Here is a 20,403-nt window from a genome sequence, read left to right as displayed (position 1 = left end):
GCACGTACGCGGTCTAAAACACACTGTGTAAAATATAAAAGCATTTATACAGTTACACGCATGCACAATATTGTAATTAAAGGCAATCGTTTCTTGCGGTTTACAAAGAGAAATCGCTACGTCAGAACATTAAAAACGCCACTGCGTGGTTTGTCGCTTGTGATGTGCTTCATGAGGTAATTTAATTACTGCAAGAAGTTTGAACATTTGATCCTCAGTTTTGTTCTTTGAAGTGGGTTTGCTTTTGTTGATTTATTTTTATTTATTTATTTTTTTCAATCCAATTCCTCTGGCAGTAAGTATTTTACTTGTTTATGAAAAGGAATAGCTTAAAAATTCTTGCACGTCCCATGCAACATTCAATTTAAGGTGTTTCCCCTCTATTTTTTGTATTGATTTTTGAATTGGAATATCTATTTAGGATAGAAATCCAGTGGTGAAATCCAGCTTTTGTCAGCTGAGACAACTGGCAAAAATAAAAAAACATTCTGCAGAAAAGTCGCTTTGAAACATGAATCCATGCTTTCATCACAACTCGGTTGGATTAGTGTAATTCTTTATATGTTGGTGTCGTCTTCAGCTGGTGCAAAATGCTGCAGCCTGACTTTTAACTGGACCACAGAAAAGAGAGCATATTACCCCTGTTTTATCCTCCCTGCCTGTCCATTTCGGAGTTCATTTTAAAATTCTTTTATTTGTTTTTTAGGTGATTAAATGGCCTTGCCCCGCCCTACCTCTCTGAGCTGCTGCACTTGCACTGCCCTTCCCCGTCGCTCAGCTGACCAGCTGCTCATGGATGTGCCGAGGAGCAGAGGCTCAGAGGGGACAGGGCTTTCGCCATAGCAGCTCCCAAATTGTGGAATTCATTGCTGCTTCTTATTAGACGGGCCTCTTCACTGCTAATCTTCAAAATTCGTTCTTAAGATCCACGTCTTCGGCTTGGCGTTTAACGCAGTTTGTATATTATTCTTTTTTTTATCCTTTTGTTTCACTCATGTTTAATCCTATCTTGTATTCTACTGATGCTTTTATTTTGCGTTTTAGTATCAATTCTGTTTATTTTATGTTTATCTATTTATTTATTCTGCGTACTTTTATTTTGTAGCACTTTGGTCAGTGGGAGCAAAATATATAGAAATGAGGGGTGGCTGAAGATTTTTGCACATTACTATATTTTCACTCTTACAGAGGCAGTCTGCAGTCTGCTGCAGTGTAGTCTGGGACTTGCTTTAGGTATCTGCTATTGTGGATCAGTAATGACTATGGCCTGTCACCTTCCCATAACCCAGAGTGAATATGACAGCCAGAAAATAAGACTGCACCTACACAACCCCCACCACTGCAAGCTGCTGATAGCTAGATGCTGACAGAAGTAGAGAAGGAAAAGGGCAGCTCAATGCAAAGGGGCCAATTTCCCTTGAATTAGTAGTGCAGTGTAAATATAGGCAACTTTTTCTTAAGTGTAATGAGTAAACTCATGCTTAATGCTAAATAAAAACTTCCAAAACATGTATGAGTATGCAGAGAAAACTTGAGAAAAAAAAAATGACAACACTATGGAGTAGAAAAAAAAATAAGGGTAGAGAGGGAGGGGGGAGATGGTAGGAAGCGATAAGAAACTCGAGGCAGAAGGAACCCACATCAAAATCATTATCCAATCTTATTGGTGTAATTGAATCATTCCAGTTGCTCTGTCATTGAGCAGACGAGGTAAACACAGCTATGAAATCTGCCCCCCCCCCCCACATAATAACGTGAGCAATCACATTAACTCTTATTGGACACTCTGAGCTTGATGAAGACAAATGTTTGGGCCAGGGATGGGAGAGCATCACACCAACAGGCTTTCGCTCTATCTCTGAGAGAAAAGAGATATTTATAAACGCAATGCTGGATGTAACTGGTTTAGAGAGTTTAATCATTTCACAGACCTTTTGTACATGAGATCACACAAACTGTCATTTCACCAGTGTGCTGCATACAAATACTTGTGGAACTTGACTTCAGAGGAGCAGCTTGTGCATTTGAAAGAGGTGCGAAACACAAGAAGCCCCACGAGAGACTGAAACCCTTGTCACCTATTCATCTGGTCCAAGATATGGTTCAGTGCACGCGGACCACTTGGGGTCAAGATTTGCCTATTCCTGCTTATCAGTCATCGTGAATTTCCCTGAATCACACCCCCATCTGCTGAGCTTGAATGGGGGACAGGTGAGCAGACAGATGGCAAATCGCCAATGGGCAAGCATCCCTTGGGGGAGCCCCAGCTAGCAATGGCCCTTTCATGCTGCCTGTCAAATGGGGATTATGTGACACACACACACACACACACACACACACACACACACACACACACACACACACACACACACACACACACACACACATCTGCTACTTAAAATGAGCTGGCATTTGGCACTCCAGCAGGTTAGGAGATAACCAATGAAAGCCCATGCCAGGAGGGACTTCCAGGTATGAGAGGTCCTCCCCTGCTGCCAGTCAAATGAGGATTAGGAGGACCACACCCATACTTGCTAAATAAAGACAAAGTTGCAGGTGGGAAGGCAGATGGCGGAGCAGCCAATCAAAAGCGTTGCCAGGGGTGACAGAGAGTAAGCAATATGGGGAGTTTGGGCTCTATGACATGTAATAAAATCACCGAAACACACTTAGCGAGGCAACTCTCTCATGAATATTGTTCACAGATTTAATCGATTCATTTTTATTGATGTGTCTTGTCCGGACTGTTGTTAATACACGAGCACATATCTATTAATTATAACCTACCACCTACATGACTAACATAAAGTAGTGACACTGCATATATTTGGATGTTTTAATTGAAGTTCTTATGGAGAATCTATTATATTTATTAGAATTATTGTATTACTACCAGAGCAATTATAATTGTATTGGTATTAACAGACTGTCACTTCTTTCTTTTTTTTCAAATTCCAATACACACCCAGTTGCTCTTCTAGTGCCAGTTTTCCTTGGCCACTTTTCATCCTTTCACTTCTGGAAATTTGTATTTTTGTGTGACTTTCTGAATCGAAACGATTCCTCTTGTGGGTCTGTTATAGGTGGTAGTCATATAAGACTATTTAAAAAAGCCTGATTTGACTTCACTTCACTTGGTCTGCAAAAACAAACAAACTATGTGTACACAGACACCTCTCAAAGTACACATAGTTTGTTTGTTTTTAAAAAACAAAAACAAAAAAACCCCCACCAAAAATGGACAGCATGGCTCCTTGGCACAGAGACAAACTTGGTAGTACCATGTGTCTTATTGAAAAGCTCACACACATGGGTGCACTCACACGCGCACATAAAGAGAAAGATGGGGAGTATATAAGACAAAATTTTGATATTTGAAGAAAAAAAAAAACTCTTCTATTAATGTTCCCAATTAAAATGTATTGCCTAAGGTTGGGAAAAAACCACTTTAGTAGGGGGCAACAATTTAAATCTCAGAGAGTAGATAGTTTTTATTTCCAAATGCAAATAATTACCACTGCCTCATGAATTCTAATCTAAAAGGAAAATGGTAATTATTTTTAAATTGTAAAATAGTCGTGATAAAAATACGACATTAAAGACCCCCAATGTCTCTTAATGATTTTGTGAAGTAAAGAAGTTAAACCAGTGTAAGAGCAAATTTTATCCCCACACAAAAAGGGTCTCGCATTTGTTTTTCATTGCGATTCTGCAAAGCTGTATGTTTAACACTAATGAGGATGGTAAAAGACAAGCAAGAAAATTCAATTTATCTAATGTAAGTTTCAAGGGAAACCTATTTGTTTTTGCTCTTTGAGTTTTTCTTGTTCTTTGTAGGTAGGCACCTTTTCTTTTTCTCTTTGTATGCATTCCATTCACCTGGAGACCTACAAGAAGGCTTCGGTAAGTGAGTAGGGAGACAAACAAAGAGGGAGAAAAGAAGAGAGTGCGCTCTTGCTGAGGGACTGAGGGAGTGCTGCATAAGTTCCAATGAGAGAAAAAAAAGAAGAAAAAAAGAAAAAGAAAACTTTTTTTAGTGTGTGTGTCCATAAAAGTGTTGTAGTTGAGACAAAGGAATAACATGCATTCCCAATTACTTCTTCTGAGGACCTTTTAATTATATGTAAGGTGAGATTTGCAGTAAGACTGCCCCCCAAAAAGTTGTAAGTGTTAATGGTCAGTATGTTGCAGATCATAGTGACATGCCATAAAACTTGCATTTGCTCTCGAATTTGTTACACCGTAGCATGACAGTACTGCTGTCATCCAGAATGGATACACCTGGACTGCTGCCGACACGCAAACACTGACACTCGCTCACACACAGATCCCGGCACACACACACACATCCTCTCTCTGACACCAGCAGAGCAATCAGTAACCAGAGCCGGTGGCTGCTCCGCTCCAGCCTTAATGGAGGGCCTGACCTCCGCTACGCTGCGTTATTTCCACCCTCCCCAAATTTTCAGGCAACCAGAGGAAAAGGGGTCTGAGAAAAATGGAGAGAACGAGAGCATGCGATTCTACTTTTTCTCAACAAATCTTCGACTCATTTAATCTTGCTTCCCAATTTACAGAGTCCTGAGACCGCTTACTCTGGAATGAGAAGGTAGGTTGAAGAAGTGAGCGAAGCCTGTTGAGAGAACAGCCTCCAGCATTTTCTTGAGGTTTCAAGTGAAATTGTCAAAATGCAGTCATTTCCAACAGCTTTATATATGCAGCTACAGCTTAAACTGCAGTTCTACTATATATGGAAAATTTGGACTTATTCTGCAGCTTTACGATTATCATTACTGTTAACATTTTATATAGCAGTACATTTTCAGAAATGATAAATATTAAGTTGTTCATTTAGTGATGTTGCTTATCATTAAATGAAATGTGCAAACATACACGGAAAAACAGTTCATAAGGCATAAAGAAGAGTTTTTGAGCACCTTTCTGCTTCAACACAGCCTGAACTCTCTTAGCTTTCCACTCAGTTTCTTTGGATTCATCACTCCATGAAACCTGTTACCACTGTTTTTTAGTCCAGTTCTTTTGTAATCTGGCACAACTCAGCCTTGTTTCCCCGTTTCACTAATGAGACCTCGGCAATCAGTAGAAGGATAAACTGAAGGACCAGATGCATCTTTCACCTGAATTTTTCCTCCTACTTTTTAAGAATGTGATTTTCAGATACTGTTCAGCTGCTGCAGCTTGTTTTTAGGCCTGCTACGTCTTCTTTTGTCCTGCACTTGTTCATTTTCCTCAGCATATTTAAAGATAAACTGCGCACCATGCCAAGATATGCCAACTTTTCAGATAATACCTCTGGGAATCACTCCGTTGATGCGAAAAATATTTAATCACTGTCAAACTGTCACTTTTTACAGATTCAACTAAAGAAATGGGAACAAATTATACGTTTTTGGCGAAGCGCTGCTAGTAATTTAAAAATTGGTTCTTTGCTAAGTTGTCTGTTATGTGTAAACACAACACGGGTTCATCCCTTGAGTTAGTTGCCTTTTTTATGCTTGAATGATTCACAGGTCAGTGTCGAGTAGCTTAAACAAACAAACAAAAACATTCCTCAGAAAATTGTCAGGTACAAGTACCGGTACTGGAAATGAGTGAAAAAGCTGCCACTTATTTCTAAAGCTCAAAAACGTTTTAAATTTAGAATAATGTGGCTCGAAACTTTTTCCACAGTATTGTATATGGGACATCGGTGCAATTGAGACATTTCTTTCCCAAAAGCAGTTATTTTAAAATAAAAATAAAGGAAATACCTAAAGATCTGTGCAAACATTCTGCTTCACTGACAGCATGACTACATTTTTTTTTAGCTTTTCCAGCGAGTGACTTAAAGCAGACATGCTTTAAGCCTGAGTCCTGTAGCCCCAGAGGGTGTCCTGGTGGCTCAGCAGACAACATCACAGAGCATGTACTTTTCCTTGCATGTATATCTCCCTTTAAAAATGATCAAGAACCAGTCCAATCACTGTTGCATATGACATTCTGTATTGCACTGTCACAGAAAAAACAAAACAGCAAACAATCAAACCTGCGTACAAGAACTAAACTTGTATCGAACAAGTACTATGGCGAGGTTGTGAGAGAAGTAGATCATTCCTTTATGAACAACCTGAAGTATTACTCAACACAAAATGTGACAATGCCATGCTGTTAGAGAAGTTGCCATTGTCAGTGACTATATGTGGCTCCCGGGGAGATGGAGTTTGCAGAAAGACAGCTCATGCTTTGCTGTGCTAAGGACTAGCTGACTGTGGCAGGCACACTGAGAAAATCAACTCCATAACCATAACAGTGTTACTACTCTCATATTCAAAAGGCCACATCATCACTTTACAGCAGAATGGGCAAGAAAGCAAGGAAGATAAACTCACGAGAAAGCCATGCCAAGGTGTGTGACAGAGAGAATCTACATGGCATTACGCACTTATGTGCATAGGGAAATTTAGCAGGCTGGGAAATTACACTTCAATCCATTTAGCTTCATTTGATTCTTTTGGCCAAAAACTTCAACCACCTGCACTTTTGGTTGGTTGGTTGGTGCTTAATCAGGCATAAAAACACATCTACACTGACACTTTGGACAGCCAGGGCTGGCTGAAGAAGTGTCTGTTCAGAACCTATAAAAAGCTGCGTCAGATCCAAAATACAGCTTGTCAGAAGAGGACCACCGTAGTGGAAATCTCATCTTCACAGCCCAGTGTGTCACAAAGCAATCACTCTGACTCTCCTTCTGTGTCTTACTCAGAGTCACACGGGGAAGTATTTTTCCAGATAGACACAAAAACATAGGGGTATATGTAGGTGCATTAAGACTGAGCCAGACAGGGTCGAGTACAACCTCTCTGTCACCTGAGCTATCCCAGTACAATTAGCAACCTTGTCCTTGTTAATTCACTAATTTGTGATTACGCAGTGCTCGTCTATTTGTGTGAGGATGCACTGCATAAACATCAATAGGATTAGGTTTCATTGATATTCATGAGCTAATGGGGGGGGGGGGGGGGGGCTGTATAAGTGTTATTTACACGACACTAAGCTGTCTGGCAGATAAGGTTTCTCAGGGCCATCGCAATCAGATTCAATTTCATGACCTGTGCAATGCCAGAGGGGAAAACAGCAAGCGCTGCAGCTAATATTGGATAACTGAGTGTCCAACTGCAAACACTATTTAAAAACATGATTGTTGTTCTCTCTGATAGAAAATGCTAAATGTGACAAAACTATTCTAAGGTGGGATTGTGAATATTGATTGCAAAGCCTTAGCCAAAATGAGTTTGTGTGAAGTAAATAACTCAACACAAAAAGAATTTAAAAAAAAACATTGATAAAACTATATTGATTTTTTATCTTTTATTTGAAAAGCAGAACATGAGTGAAGGTGCACCAAATCTTAGCTTAGGATGACAAGGACTGGAGAGAAAAAAAACAAACTGCACAACCAACTTTGCTATACCTATCGATCAGCTTGAGGAGGACAAACAAGGACCCAAACAAAAAAGCTAAAGTCTCCAATCTCTCAGTATCATTATGTTCAAGGCCTTGGGAAAAGCCTACAGGTCAATACTTGTGCAGCAGAGGCTCCGTGGGGTAGGACTGGCGACTTAATAAAGCAGACGTATTGTGTGTGAGCAGACGGGTCGATGTGACTCCCTCCAGATGCAATGCATTTTCACAGTGGGACAGGTTGCTGCACTACGCAGAGTGGGCCTGGAGCAGAGGTCAAACTATTCGCTTCATCAGCAGCCGAAACCAAAGAACAGTGGGAGAGGCAGAGTGAACACAGCGAAAGAACATATTATCAACCCAGGGGGACTCAGCTCAGAGATATCAAGGAGAGCTTTGGTTTTTGGGCGGATTTATATGCAGTTGAATATGCAGAGTAGACGACACGAGTAAAAGAACTTCAGCCATTACAGAAACACACACACACACACACACACACACACACACACACCTACCTTTTCATAGTAGCGTAGCTCGTAGTCGAGGATGATGCCATTTGGCTGTTCTGGTTGAGGCCATGAGAGTGTGAAGCTATTCATGGTGGAGCTGATTTGGTGCATGATGGGAACTATTGAAGGAGCTGGAGGAGACAGAACGAGTAAGACAAAATTAGTGCATTTCTATAATAACCGGCTTTAATTACACATGTTTCTCGCCCACAAGTGTTTGTTGGTTGTAGGTGGTTATTCAAAAATACTCAAATTCAAGATAATTAAACAGATTGGTGAGCAAGGGTAGCCTGACTAAACAGCTGAATTGCTCAGTTCTGTGCATGTTTGTCTGTCCTCAAGGCTCAATTTCATGAAACCTGGAGGTGAAGTTAGAAAATGTGGCTTCAAATGCAGAGCGCTTTCTCTAAAGTTAGGGGATTTGCTTTAGTGCATTTAGTTCAATAATTCAATCCAAATACTTTCAAACATGATGCACTTTTGAATTCTGTACATGTGCAAATAAAACATCACGCTGCTGCACAAATACAAACTGAACTATTTCACCATCAGTATGCTTCTCAGAGTCCGAGCGGCTTAAACAGTGCAACTGCCTCTCTCATTAGTAAGCAGGTAAGCAGCTGAGTTAGAGCGATTAGGCCTGCTCTCTGCCATATTCTGGCACCGCAGGACCAAATATAAACTGGCTTTAGCCAAAACAGATCTGCCAATTTTGGCCGAGATTTGTGGGCGTGGACTTGGGCCGAGCGAGCAGGACTCTGGCTACCAGAATGGTCCATCACCACGAGCCTGGCAAGTGTCCCGCTACCATTGTGTTAGATTTTGTCCGCTGATGGGCAGAGAATTCAGGAGCATGAGTGTAGCCTCTACAGGATGCACTGGATCAGTTCTCCCTTTTCTTTCACGACTACTCATTCACACAGTTGTGTTAACTTAGACTTAAAAACTTAAATATCAACTTGTTTTCATTTCTGTCATTATTAAATTTCATAAACATTTTTTTTCCTGAAAATTCAGTGAGAGTATAGGTAGTAAAACTAAATAAAACAGACACTGAGTGTCTTTGCTACCTTTGGGTTATAAAAAAATGAAAATATTGCACATTTTTATACTGATCAATCTTATGTTCTGTAAAAATATTTTTATATTAATTCACAATTTGCATCACAAGTTATTGTGAGGACTGCCGAGGCATATTACAGCGATAACACTGTAAATACACGTTATTACTTTTGCCTTTAAAGAAAAAAGCACTTAAGGCTTAAAATCATTAAACTGATGAGACAAAATTATCATACTTGGCCACTTATTCATACAGGAAATTGAACCATTATTATAAATGAGTGAGTCAGTATGTGACCCCACAGCAGTGAATTTAAAGTCAGATGTTTTCATTCAGTCAGGTTTGAGTAAAAAACATTGACTGATGAAAATCTGGTCATTACAAAACCATCAGCTTCGAGGGAAATTGTGCATTTTCTGCATAAGCAGCTGTTACGTCCAACATAATACATACTGAAAATAGACCCAGTAGAAATCACTTTGCATTTTATATTATTCATTTAATCAGTTTTTGTGTTATTAAGGAAAAAGTCTTGGGACCATTTATGAGTTTTCTCTTTTTCATTTAGTTGAATTATATACAAATAGATTGTGTTTGTTTGATTTCTTGTACACTTGCTTGTTGCATTTGAAAAGGTGAGTCCTGTAAAACCCTTACTGGCTTCTTTCCTATCATGCATAACAGTATTTGTATCTTCTGCTCAACTGTGTAAATAAATACGAAACTCGTGCATTTCATATTATGATTAATCAATGCAGACATCTTGGTAATTCCAAAAGATTTGGGTTTTTTTGTTTGTTGTTTTTTTCACTTGCAACAGTATACTCTATTATTAGCGATATCAGTATCAGTGATGTCCTAGTGAACCAAATTATAGAGCAGAAAGGGAAAGAAAGCAAGCTTTGCACCCAGCCAGTATATTCAAGATGGAGTCAATACAAACAATGCCCCTGTTTGCATATGAACTGCATCTTTTTCATGTAATGAAACCCTTTAAAATCAAATCACTATAGTACCGTGATTGTTTTGACCCAGCTCCACCGTATATTCCATCCTTCAGCCCAAGTACACCTGAACGCACACACACGGGCTGTCAATTAACCCCGACAGTAAGCAATTTCCTGCTCATCTCATATTTTTTTGCCCTCTGCAACTGTCATACCGCTATCATCTGTGCTCCTCTTCATGCTTCACATGTTGCTCGGAGATTGTATTATAAATAAAACTTGATAAAACTTGCGCTGTGTGTGCATGCCGATGTGCCTGCGCTTATGTTTGCGTGCTGTGTTATATCTTTGAATTTAAGTTAGATGAAAGTCTAAGAAGACATTTTTTTAAATTCAAGATAAGACCTCTGTGTGAACCAGAGCGGGATCTGATCAGCTGCAAGCATGTTTTTAATCTATATGGACTACAAGTGTGAAGTAAAATGAATTGAACTGAACTGAAATTAAATCCTATTTTTACCGTTTAAAATAAAAAAGGTGTCGCATGCTGATGCGGTGTCCCTCAGGTTGTCTTACTGCTTAGTATTACTTCTTTTACTATTTTTGTCACTGCTGTTATTTAGCGAATCTGTGTCGTGTTGTTGCTGAATGCAGTATCTAAGCTACTTTGACAATGATTTTTCTTACTCCCGCTTGTAGTATTAATTTATGTAATCCCATTAAGACTTTAAATATCACAAACAGTGTCACATTGACTGTAAGCTTTGGGGGTTTTCTTTCTTTTGGTCCACATGGGACCCATTTTGCCTTCCTCTGGCTGGAGCTTACTTTCCAAAGGTCTGGAATTCTGTGTGGGGGAAAAAACAAACGAGCCCAGAGCAAAATGAAATACTACTTCAGGTTTCAAGAAAGACAGGACAGAAGAGTCTCATTGTGCTTCTGTCTGGTAACAGATGGAAAGAATAGCTCAAAGAATCAAGCCAAAGGCTACCACAATGTCTTTTCATGCCAGATATGTCTGATTTAGACTTCTGCGGGAAACCTACGTCGTAAGCAGAAACCCTTTTTAACACTAACCTTCCACATAACCTGACACGCACCTCTCGAGAAATGTAACTACACGTCAGGTCGATGTGACCTGTAACTATTGTAATTGGCCAGTGTAGCGCCATTGAATCCTCCTATTAAGACCGGATACCCAGAGGGGGAAAAAATGTCCCAGCATTTCGTGTTTTTTCTATACGCTTCCAGCACGGTGATTAATGTGTAACCATACACACGCATAAATGTAGCCAACCATGTCTGCCATAATGTAAGTTAAGTTATAGGCTCTATAAAGGCTCCACACAGAAGTCTGAATCAGAAATTAGGGGAGGATTAAAAGAAAACGGTAAAGATTTGATTACTTGTGCTGTAATGGGACAGATCAGTCATGTGGCAATGGAGCTCCTGATAGGCTATTACCTGTGACACGATCAATCAGAGCTGTGCTTGGACACTGAGGCCACAAAGTTTAATATTTCAATTTGTAACATGCGGAGAATTATAATATAATAACATATGTAATAATCACATTTTGTTTCAGCTGGATTTGGCATCAAAGCAGCAATAAGAAGCCAAGCCCTCTTTATTTAGCTGTCTTTGTGCTGCAGAGAGTGCAGCAAGGACTACGGCACAAATCACAAGGCTGCAGTAACTGAAGCCTGTGCTGCAAAGTGAAACAGTGAGCATATGCTGCATTTTACTTTGCACATCCATATATCCCATTGTAGATACTGTAAATCTGTTTAAGCTGTAAAGTTGCATTCATTTGCACAGAAATAACACAAAAGATCAGAAAGTTAAGACACAACTTAAAACTTTATTTTGACCAAACATGTAGTTGCTCTTTCACAACTTTGGAGCTGCTGAGCGTCAGACTCTTAATAAATGATGCACCAGGATGTGTTTTCTTATTTCTGTAAAATGCATCAATCTGTGATCCAGGAGGAAACTTTTCTTTTTAAACAAAAGCAGCACAAATTATTCAATAAAAAATTAGACTGCTTAGCTTTAATGCACAAATCAGTTTCTGGAATGACATACATAAATATGCCCCAGATTTAACTCCATCATCATAAAGTAATTCAAGCTGCTATAATGGACTCTAATTAAAAGTTAAAGGATGAATTAAACCAGAGTTACTCATCAAACCAATTTGTGAAGACACAAGTGACTTTGATTATAAAATATATTCTGCCTACTGCTCATGTAAGTTCAAAGCCTTGGTGTTTCATATAGTCCTGGAAAGAAATCCTCACCCCCATGTTTGCAGGCATAAATACAGCCCCACACAAGCCCATGCTCTACATTGTGCACCTATCAGCCACTTGGCTCTTGGCCTGCTCGCTGAGGCCTAGTCATCACTCCACCTGGTCTCCACTCACATCTTGCTGAATAACTCCTCTGTTCAAAAGGCAGCAAATGGCACCCTCTCTCAACTAAGTCATCTTTTTATCACAGTCCTTGGTGATTATTCCATTTCTTTTGCTTCTCTGTGTACTTCACTCTTGCATAAGCATTCAAGTTATAGTAGGGAAAAAACCCTCTGACCTTTTTACATGTGTTTGCACGTAAATCCTGTTTTCTAAGAAAACCAAGGTTATTCGACAGCTTCGACAGCTTCGACTGGGGTTAGTATTTCTTGATGTGAATGTCAGATAATTTTGTAAAATGTAAATGTTGAACAAATGAATAGGCTCTGTTTATCCTGTCAGTGTGAATGGATTTTGTTCCGTCTGCCTTTCTTGGCTCTCACCTCCTGCCCCCACCTTTCCTGCTCCTATACCCTAGACAGAGAGTGTAAGGGCTAAGCTTCACCTCAGTGCACTTCAGCCTCTCTGCTTCTCAGGCTAGTTCACGCTCCACTGACCAGGGCTAGGGCTGCCTGGGCCGCATTATCAATTACCGGCCACAGGCACACACTGTTCCTGACAGACCCCAGGGAGGGGCACTCCACGCAGAAATTACTGCAGCAAAAAAAGAGAAGAAAAAAAAGAAGAAGAGGGGAGCCCTGAGTCCTTGTCCCAACCAAATTCATACAGAAAAACAATGAAATTGTTTTTTCTTTTTTTCCCAGCGATTCAGGTGATGGCCAATTTGGAGGAACAACATCCAATCAGAGCCTTTTATGTTTATTAACTAGTGCTAGAGGATCTCATACAATACAAGAGCTGAGATGTTCTTGTTATTACTCCTTTAACCAATTTAAGTTTGGCATAACTAATGCAGTTGTTGTTTCCCAAAAGCACAACACAGACTCTCAGTGAACTCAAACATCAGCTCAACTGGAATAATGTGATATTAACATGTACCCTTATAATATACATTTCCACTACCCTCTCTGAAGAGGAGAGGGATTTTTTTTTTTTTTAAAACAGCCGTGTCCCACTGGACATACTGACTGTGCTCGGAGAAGAAAAGCAGAACAGGAAAAAAAAAAATCATGTGCACATGTATGTGGGTCCTACCAGGCTACGTGTGAAGAGCCTGTCACAGACAATGTGTCGTGCCTATATGAGGGTGAGCTTCAGCCCAATGAAGCACCGCTGTCCCCACCAACTGCGTCCCCCGCTGTCACCATGGGACGATGATGGTGACAGTGATTGGTGACTGTGTCCTGCACTCCTCCCTCCCCCCTCCATCCTTCCCATCCCTTGCTCCTGTGCTCCACTTTTATCTGGCCTCACTCACAGCCCCTGGCTTTTAATGCAGAGCTCGGCTCACCATTAATCAAAGTCAAAGCCTCCAAGCTTCTGACTTAGACAGAAAGAGAGAGAGAAAAGAAGGAGGGACAGAGATGGGCCGGGACAGAAGCACGAGACAAAGTGATGAAAGAATGAAAAGCTTATTTTTTTTCTGCAATTAATCAACTGTAGAATATAGATGAGGTGAAGCACCACTTTGCATGTGTGCCACAAAGCTGAGGCTGTGGTTTCGCAGTGATTCCTCCAGCATGAAGTTGGTATAACTAATGTTAAACAGGAATGGTCAAAACTACTGCAGAGATACCGCAACTTTTAGTCTTCTTGGAAAAAGATCTGAACAAAAAAGGTGTATATCATCCATCTTTGGAAAGTCCCTCAAAAGCTATAGTAGAGATTACATAACTGTTTCCACAAGGTCAGAAGTGCTGCCTCAGACTAACAAAGTAAAATTAATGTGTAAAAAGTGTGAAGCTCCCTTTGAATTATTAGTTAAAGGCTATTTTCTGTATCTTGTACAAGGCAGTCAAATTGTTTTATAAGGTCAAACTCAAAATGAGAATAAAAGTTTCCAGTCTCCTTTCTTTCTCTGTGGCCTTTTTCTCATTAGAAACAGACTGAGATGGCTATACAAGTTCCTCGTATTCACATTTGAATTCCCGGCTAGAAATTCCTGCTCTGCCTCAGTTAGTATATGACAGAACAGAAAGTTATACTAGAATTCGTCAGCAGATCTTGTGCCACAGCCATATTCACTTCTGTGCAAAGGGGGGGGGGGGGGGGAGCAAACAAATATACAAATATATATAAACATATTCGTTGCCACATGTACAAGTTGTTCTTTGTGCACTCGTGTTTTGTTTTTCAAGATGCTGCCACGCTACTGAACTGTGAAGCCTCTTAATAGCAACTCAGTGTCTCAGATGAGGGAAGCAGCCTATGTTGCCGTGCCTCTGTCAAAGGCATAGGTTCGACTGCCTTCCACCTTATTATCAGGGGCTCAGAGGGCCAAGCCAGCCATGACTACATGGTAATGGGCCTCTCTTGAACATCTTAAAGAGGGATCAGTTCAGCGCCAAGGATTTCTGTCAAGGAACCATGGTTTGAATTATTTTTAAAATCACATTATACGTGGACGATTCCAAACACAGAAAAAAAAGGAAGCACACACACAAGAAAAAAAAAGAAGAAAATACCAGATACTTTCACACAGGAACAAGCGCACACAGAAACACAAACGTATGCTTACTTAAAACATCACATAGAGACATCAGAACTGACAAGGTGGCTCAGTGGCATCAGAACCGACACTTTTATTTTTTTCCCGCCTGCAGCTAATACCTCATTTTCTGGATCCAGGGACAGGATCCAACAGTTATGGGAACAGACATTAAGTGAAATAAAAATGGCACACTGGAGAGAGCCTCAAGACCCGTTTAAGATGATGAAGCTCTCAGACACCCTAAATCTTATACAGTGAGTGTAAAGCAACAAGAAACAAGGCAACACCCCAAAACAAATGGAAAGGCTGTAAACTGAAAAGACATAATGAGCAGTGTCTCCATGGACATGTTTGCCTAACATCTCATTGGGTTTTAGAACCCCACAGATGGCAGCTCTCTTTAATTCATCTGGTTGTTTGGATTTCAGTCTACTGCACTACATCTTAGTATCTTAAATGCAACTCGCCCAGGCAGACTTGCCCATAGAAGGCTTAGGATAGTAGTGTTTGCATTTCTGTGGGAATGGCTCTCCAAACAGCAACTAAGTGGAGGAGGATTGTTTGTAGATACACTTGGCGTTCTGTGGTCTGAGGGATTGTTGGCACATAATCTAGGTCAAGAAGGCTGTGCTAGTAAGATCAGAGAAATGTTGGGTATTAGCTCCATAAAACAGCACCAGTCAAGAGGCTTTTGGATATTTATTTCATGAAGTGTTCACTAAAACCGCACATAACAATTCAGGGAACAGAGTTACCACATTTGAAAAGGTTGGGATAAAAAAAAAACCCAACAAAAACACTTTGCTAGCAGCACTTTGTACAAGTTAACTGCCCAGGATGGAATAAATGAGGGAACACGGCTAGCACAGTGTAGTATTCACCACACGTTTATGGTTTTACTGCCAATGGTGTGACCATATATATTTAACTCTGTGGCCATATTGTATTTAACTAAATCCAAAATAGAGTTTCTTAATCTTTAAATTAAACAACATACAGTAAAAGCTATTATCCAGTGGCCAAGATAGATAAATATGACTAAATTCAGGCCAGGCTTGAATGATGGTCTTAACGGGGGCAGTATATAACCTGTGTGTCTTTATCATTATATGTGTGTGTGTGTGCGTGTTTGTTTCCTGGAGAGCAAAGGCTGTGAATGAACTCCTAAATCACACTATTGATCAGCCCTTCCTCCCAGACACACGCTGGGATCGAGGGCAGTTAAATGGCCTCTTTGGTGATTCACACTAAATCCCCTTACCCTCCTCCCCCACTATCCTCTCCTTTTCTTCTACTCCTCCACAGTCTCCCCTTGCTCCCCTCAACATTGTCTTTTCATAGCCAGTTCATGCTACAGCCATCTAAATACTGCTGCATACTGTTTTCTGGATACCCTTGGTTTACCGTAATCACACGACTATTTATGGTAAACCCAAGTCAAAATGAAAATGCAAAGACTTCACCAACACAAGTGCAAACTTTTTATCATGATCACTTGAACACATATCCCCTCACAGGTTGTTATCAGACCAGAAAGGCAATAATGTAACACTGCCCTTGACAAACAGCCTATATTTCACAGGTAGGCTCTACTTATCTTCTAAATTATATATTTTATGGTGTTATTTGTAGTTTAGAATCAGGGAAATGTAAATTTTTGCTATCAATGCCTGAACTGAAATTGAGTGTGAAACTGATAAAACTGTCTTTTTATTGCTTTTCCGTGACCTGAAACTATATCACTGGCCGTACGCTTTGGAGTCATGTTAAGGTGCAATGCTGTATATGGATATAAAGGCTATAGTTTAAGATAGTCTTCAAAAAGTTGATCCTTTAGTCTTAAATTCAATCCGCAAGACCTCCCGACAACTATGGATTGTATAAATAAGTAAGCAATATGTACATTTCCATGGCAAACATGGAAATTAGCCACCTGTAGCAAAAAATGCAAGCCTTACATGTGAAAGATCACTGGTTATATTCTGGGAACTTGTGACATCTAGTCCACTCCTAGTCTAGTCCCTATCAGGTCCCAGTCCCAAATAACTGGAAGGGTTGCATCACGCTGGGCTTCTGGTGTAAAATCTGTTGTGGTGACCCCTTTGGAAAATAAGAGATCAGTCAAAAATACCTTATTGATGAAAACTGCTAACTGCATTATGGATCTCTATGCCAGATCTCTTCTGGCATACCCAGTGCAGGGTGATTTGTCCATTGATCAGTATAAACATCTTGCTTTTTATTTGTTCTAATAGCTTTTACTTTATGGATAATGTTTAGCAAAGCCACAAATTCATACAACTGGGAATACTCTCATCGATCAAGACTCTAGAATCTGCTGAGGCAAATTTCCACATCCTCATCTGTGCACTCTGGTTCAAATAAATATGGCCAACCTTCAAGCCAAAGTGACTCGCTACCTAACTCATAGAAGATTTAGCTGCTTAGTTTCCAGAAAGTCAACGCATAGTTTGCGCAGTCACACAACAACCACAATAAAACAGAAAAATACCAACTTGAAATAAACTGGTCAACAACTGATTTTATATGTTCCTCGAGGCTAAGATGTACAGGATACAAATGCTTGTTACATTACTCAGTCACACTCCCTCCACAAATAAACAGCTGTGCACAGAAATAAGGTTTAGGTGTTATTTTCTATTTCATTTAGAGATGGAGTTACTTTTCCCTTCGCATAAGCTGGGAAATTTGCCAACAGAAACTGTTGCACATTTGATTGACTTTATACTTCATATATTTTAAATTGATTGTAGAGATGCCGGAAACAACAGTTTTTCATGGATGCATGAAAGTCTGCAGGGGACTTGTGGACACACTTTGATGGCAACATTTAAATGGCGCAGACCATCGTGCTTTACTTTACACTGAATTTGTTCAGTGAATGTATAAGATGATGTAAGTATTCAATGTTTCTGAAAGTATAAATGTGCTTCACTGCTGCACTGAAGAGTCTTTGGGAATCTAGAACCTTATATCTTAAGGATGTCTTTGTTGTTGTTGTTGGGTGTTTTTTCTTCTTTTTTTGAGCGCATTAACATTTATCCCTTCTGGATACTTCTACATCGTTATTGACCTCGAAAACCCCCATTGAAGTCAGGAACAGTGCAATTACCTGTCTACAAAGGGGCCATATAGAGCTGGACATAGGCTTGGCAGATTACTAGCAGACACCTCATTACTGCAGCAGACTTCAACAATAGGCCTGGGCATTGCTTCTTCTACATCTATCTGTCAAGTGTACTATTAGTCTGTCAAATGGGGACAGTCAGCACCATTAGGCCACCTTGATAATCAGACCTATTTACTCCCTCATTTTCCTCTTCTTCACTGTCAGTCTTTCAGTCTGGTAGGGGGAAAAAAAGCACTCCATTTCTCCATCCTGCCTTGCCTTCCCTCCCACTCATCTCCTGATTCTTTCTCAGACAAAGACAAGTTCAGTTGGTCATTATGTTCCTCAGAGAGTCGTTGTAATCAAATGTGGTATGCCCTCAACCAAGCGGGCCAAATTTAATTTCAAAATGTAGTCCCACACAAAGGAGATCTGGATGAAGCAATTACTATGTCACTGGTCTTTGATATAAATGTAAAGTTCATTCTACAATTAAAGTAAAACAGGGCTCAACTAGACTTCGTTCGATATTATATATTTTATCAGCGGATGAGAGTATGTATTTGCACATCTTTAGAGGATAGGAAACATGACATGAGCTATCAAAGTGCACGACTGACGAAAGGATCCGTGGACCCAGGCTACTAAAAACTTGTCACTTTCTTCCTTTCGAGACTCAACAATCTTTTTTTTCCACTAAGCAACTCCACTTTATGTTTGTTTAATTCCCCCAAGCTTTGCTTTTTACAGTTCGACCCATCCACAAACAGAAAAAAGGAAGAAAGCCTCATTTAAATGTTTCACATGGTCAGTATTTGTCCCTTGATAGGTGTTTTTTTGTGTACAAGTCAAAGCTCTACAAAAGCATGAAAAAATCGCTTGTAGCAAAAAGGACCATCAAAGTCAATATCCTCAACCTGTCATTTCCATTGGATGGGCTTGGCTCCCACCACACAAATCACACAAGCAAGTACAGAGACACAGACAGGGAGAATAAGAGGAAATAATACCACCCTGAAGCTAACCATAGCATGGACACATGTGCATCCATGTGAATACACATGGATGTATAGAAACACAAGCTTAAAAAAGTGTCCTCCAATCTGACACTTTAGTGTTGAACAGGGACGAGATTTGAATCTCAATTAGCTGCTACATACCTATAAAGCAAGCTGTGCTCTTTTTGCCCCACAATATAACATTTAACAGGCAATTTCCTCAGTTAAGGAAAGGAAGGGCTAGAAAGAGCATGTATGCATACCTCACCTGAACAATTTTCCTCTCTCTTCAAGGCCTGATTATTCACAGTGGAGAAATATGAAATCATAGTAGCCCTGAAGATTCCTAAGCCATGAAGTGTGGCTTCATAATGCACATGATGAATACTCTATTAGGATGAAATGATTCACAGTATTTACAATAATAGGGTATTTGCCATTTCACAAATTAAACTGAAACAAAATGCAGAGTAACCAGAATGTTCAATTCAATTTTTCAATTTCATTTAAGTTACACAGCGCTAGAGCTGGGCGATATGAGATTTTTTCATATCACGATATGTTTTTTTCATTTCAGGCGATAACGATATCTATCACGATATAAGCCAAATAACTATATTTGTAAGATTTAAATGTGCCGTTGCTCACAAGTAAAATGTGAAATAATCAGCAGCTTGTTTTTATTTAAATATTTATTTCCCATAATAAGTTCGACAGGGTAGATGTACTTAAGGAACATGAGACTTTTTCAGATAAATAAAGGCAAATATTGCAAACTACACAAAAGGCAGCCGCTAAAGCGTTTAAGTTTCAAAATAGAACAAACGAAACAGGCTACTAAATTGTCAATTCCACTTAGAAACAAAATATTAATTCTAAAAATAAATCTTAGTTTGTTTTACAGAAGAACAGACAAAACTAACTTTTGTCAGTATCAAATAAACTGAGAACTAAAAGGAAATTCTCAATCTCTCCTTGTTGTATAGCTGAGCTTTTCAAACAGTTTTAACAGTTACTTTAGTCTGACAAAAGCCGAATGACGAATTAGCGCTTCCAGTCAGAGACCGAGGCTACGTCCACACGTACACGGGTATTTTTGAAAACGGAGATTTTCCGTTTTCGTTTTAAAAAATAATCCCGTCCACACATAAAGGCTGAAATGAAGGAAAACGCTGCTATGAACATGCCAAAGCAGCAGGTGGCGCTAGATTCCTAACCGTGCAGAAATGTTGGCCAATCAGAAGTCTAGAAGCCTCGGTGGGAAAAAGTAAACAAAGCTGCGGCATAGAAGCAGAACCGAGTCGTATGTGTGGACGGACAGTAACTGTGT

The 20,403-nt window shown here is 39.8% G+C and overlaps 2 protein-coding genes across 4 annotated transcripts in view; one reads left to right on the top strand and one right to left on the bottom strand.

Moving 5' to 3' along the window:
* LOC309693852 (uncharacterized protein) overlaps positions 1-20,403 on the top strand; it is a 548,750-nt gene that overhangs the window by 115,135 nt on the left and 413,212 nt on the right. The gene's annotated exons all lie outside the window — the stretch shown is intronic.
* The window catches only part of ephb1 (EPH receptor B1), a 187,732-nt gene that overhangs the window by 42,304 nt on the left and 125,025 nt on the right, over positions 1-20,403 (bottom strand). For both annotated transcript variants that reach the window (XM_082513439.1, XM_082513440.1), the window contains exon 6: positions 7,977-8,101. In XM_082513439.1, coding sequence (XP_082369565.1) covers positions 7,977-8,101 — 125 coding nt within the window. The remainder of the gene's footprint in view (positions 1-7,976; positions 8,102-20,403) is intronic.

Source organism: Aulonocara stuartgranti (assembly GCF_965226115.1).
Source record: "Aulonocara stuartgranti genome assembly, chromosome: 18".
NCBI classification, from domain to species: Eukaryota; Metazoa; Chordata; class Actinopteri; order Cichliformes; family Cichlidae; genus Aulonocara; species Aulonocara stuartgranti.
Note: the sequence above shows the minus strand (reverse complement) of the source record. Positions and strands in the feature narration are given on the sequence as shown.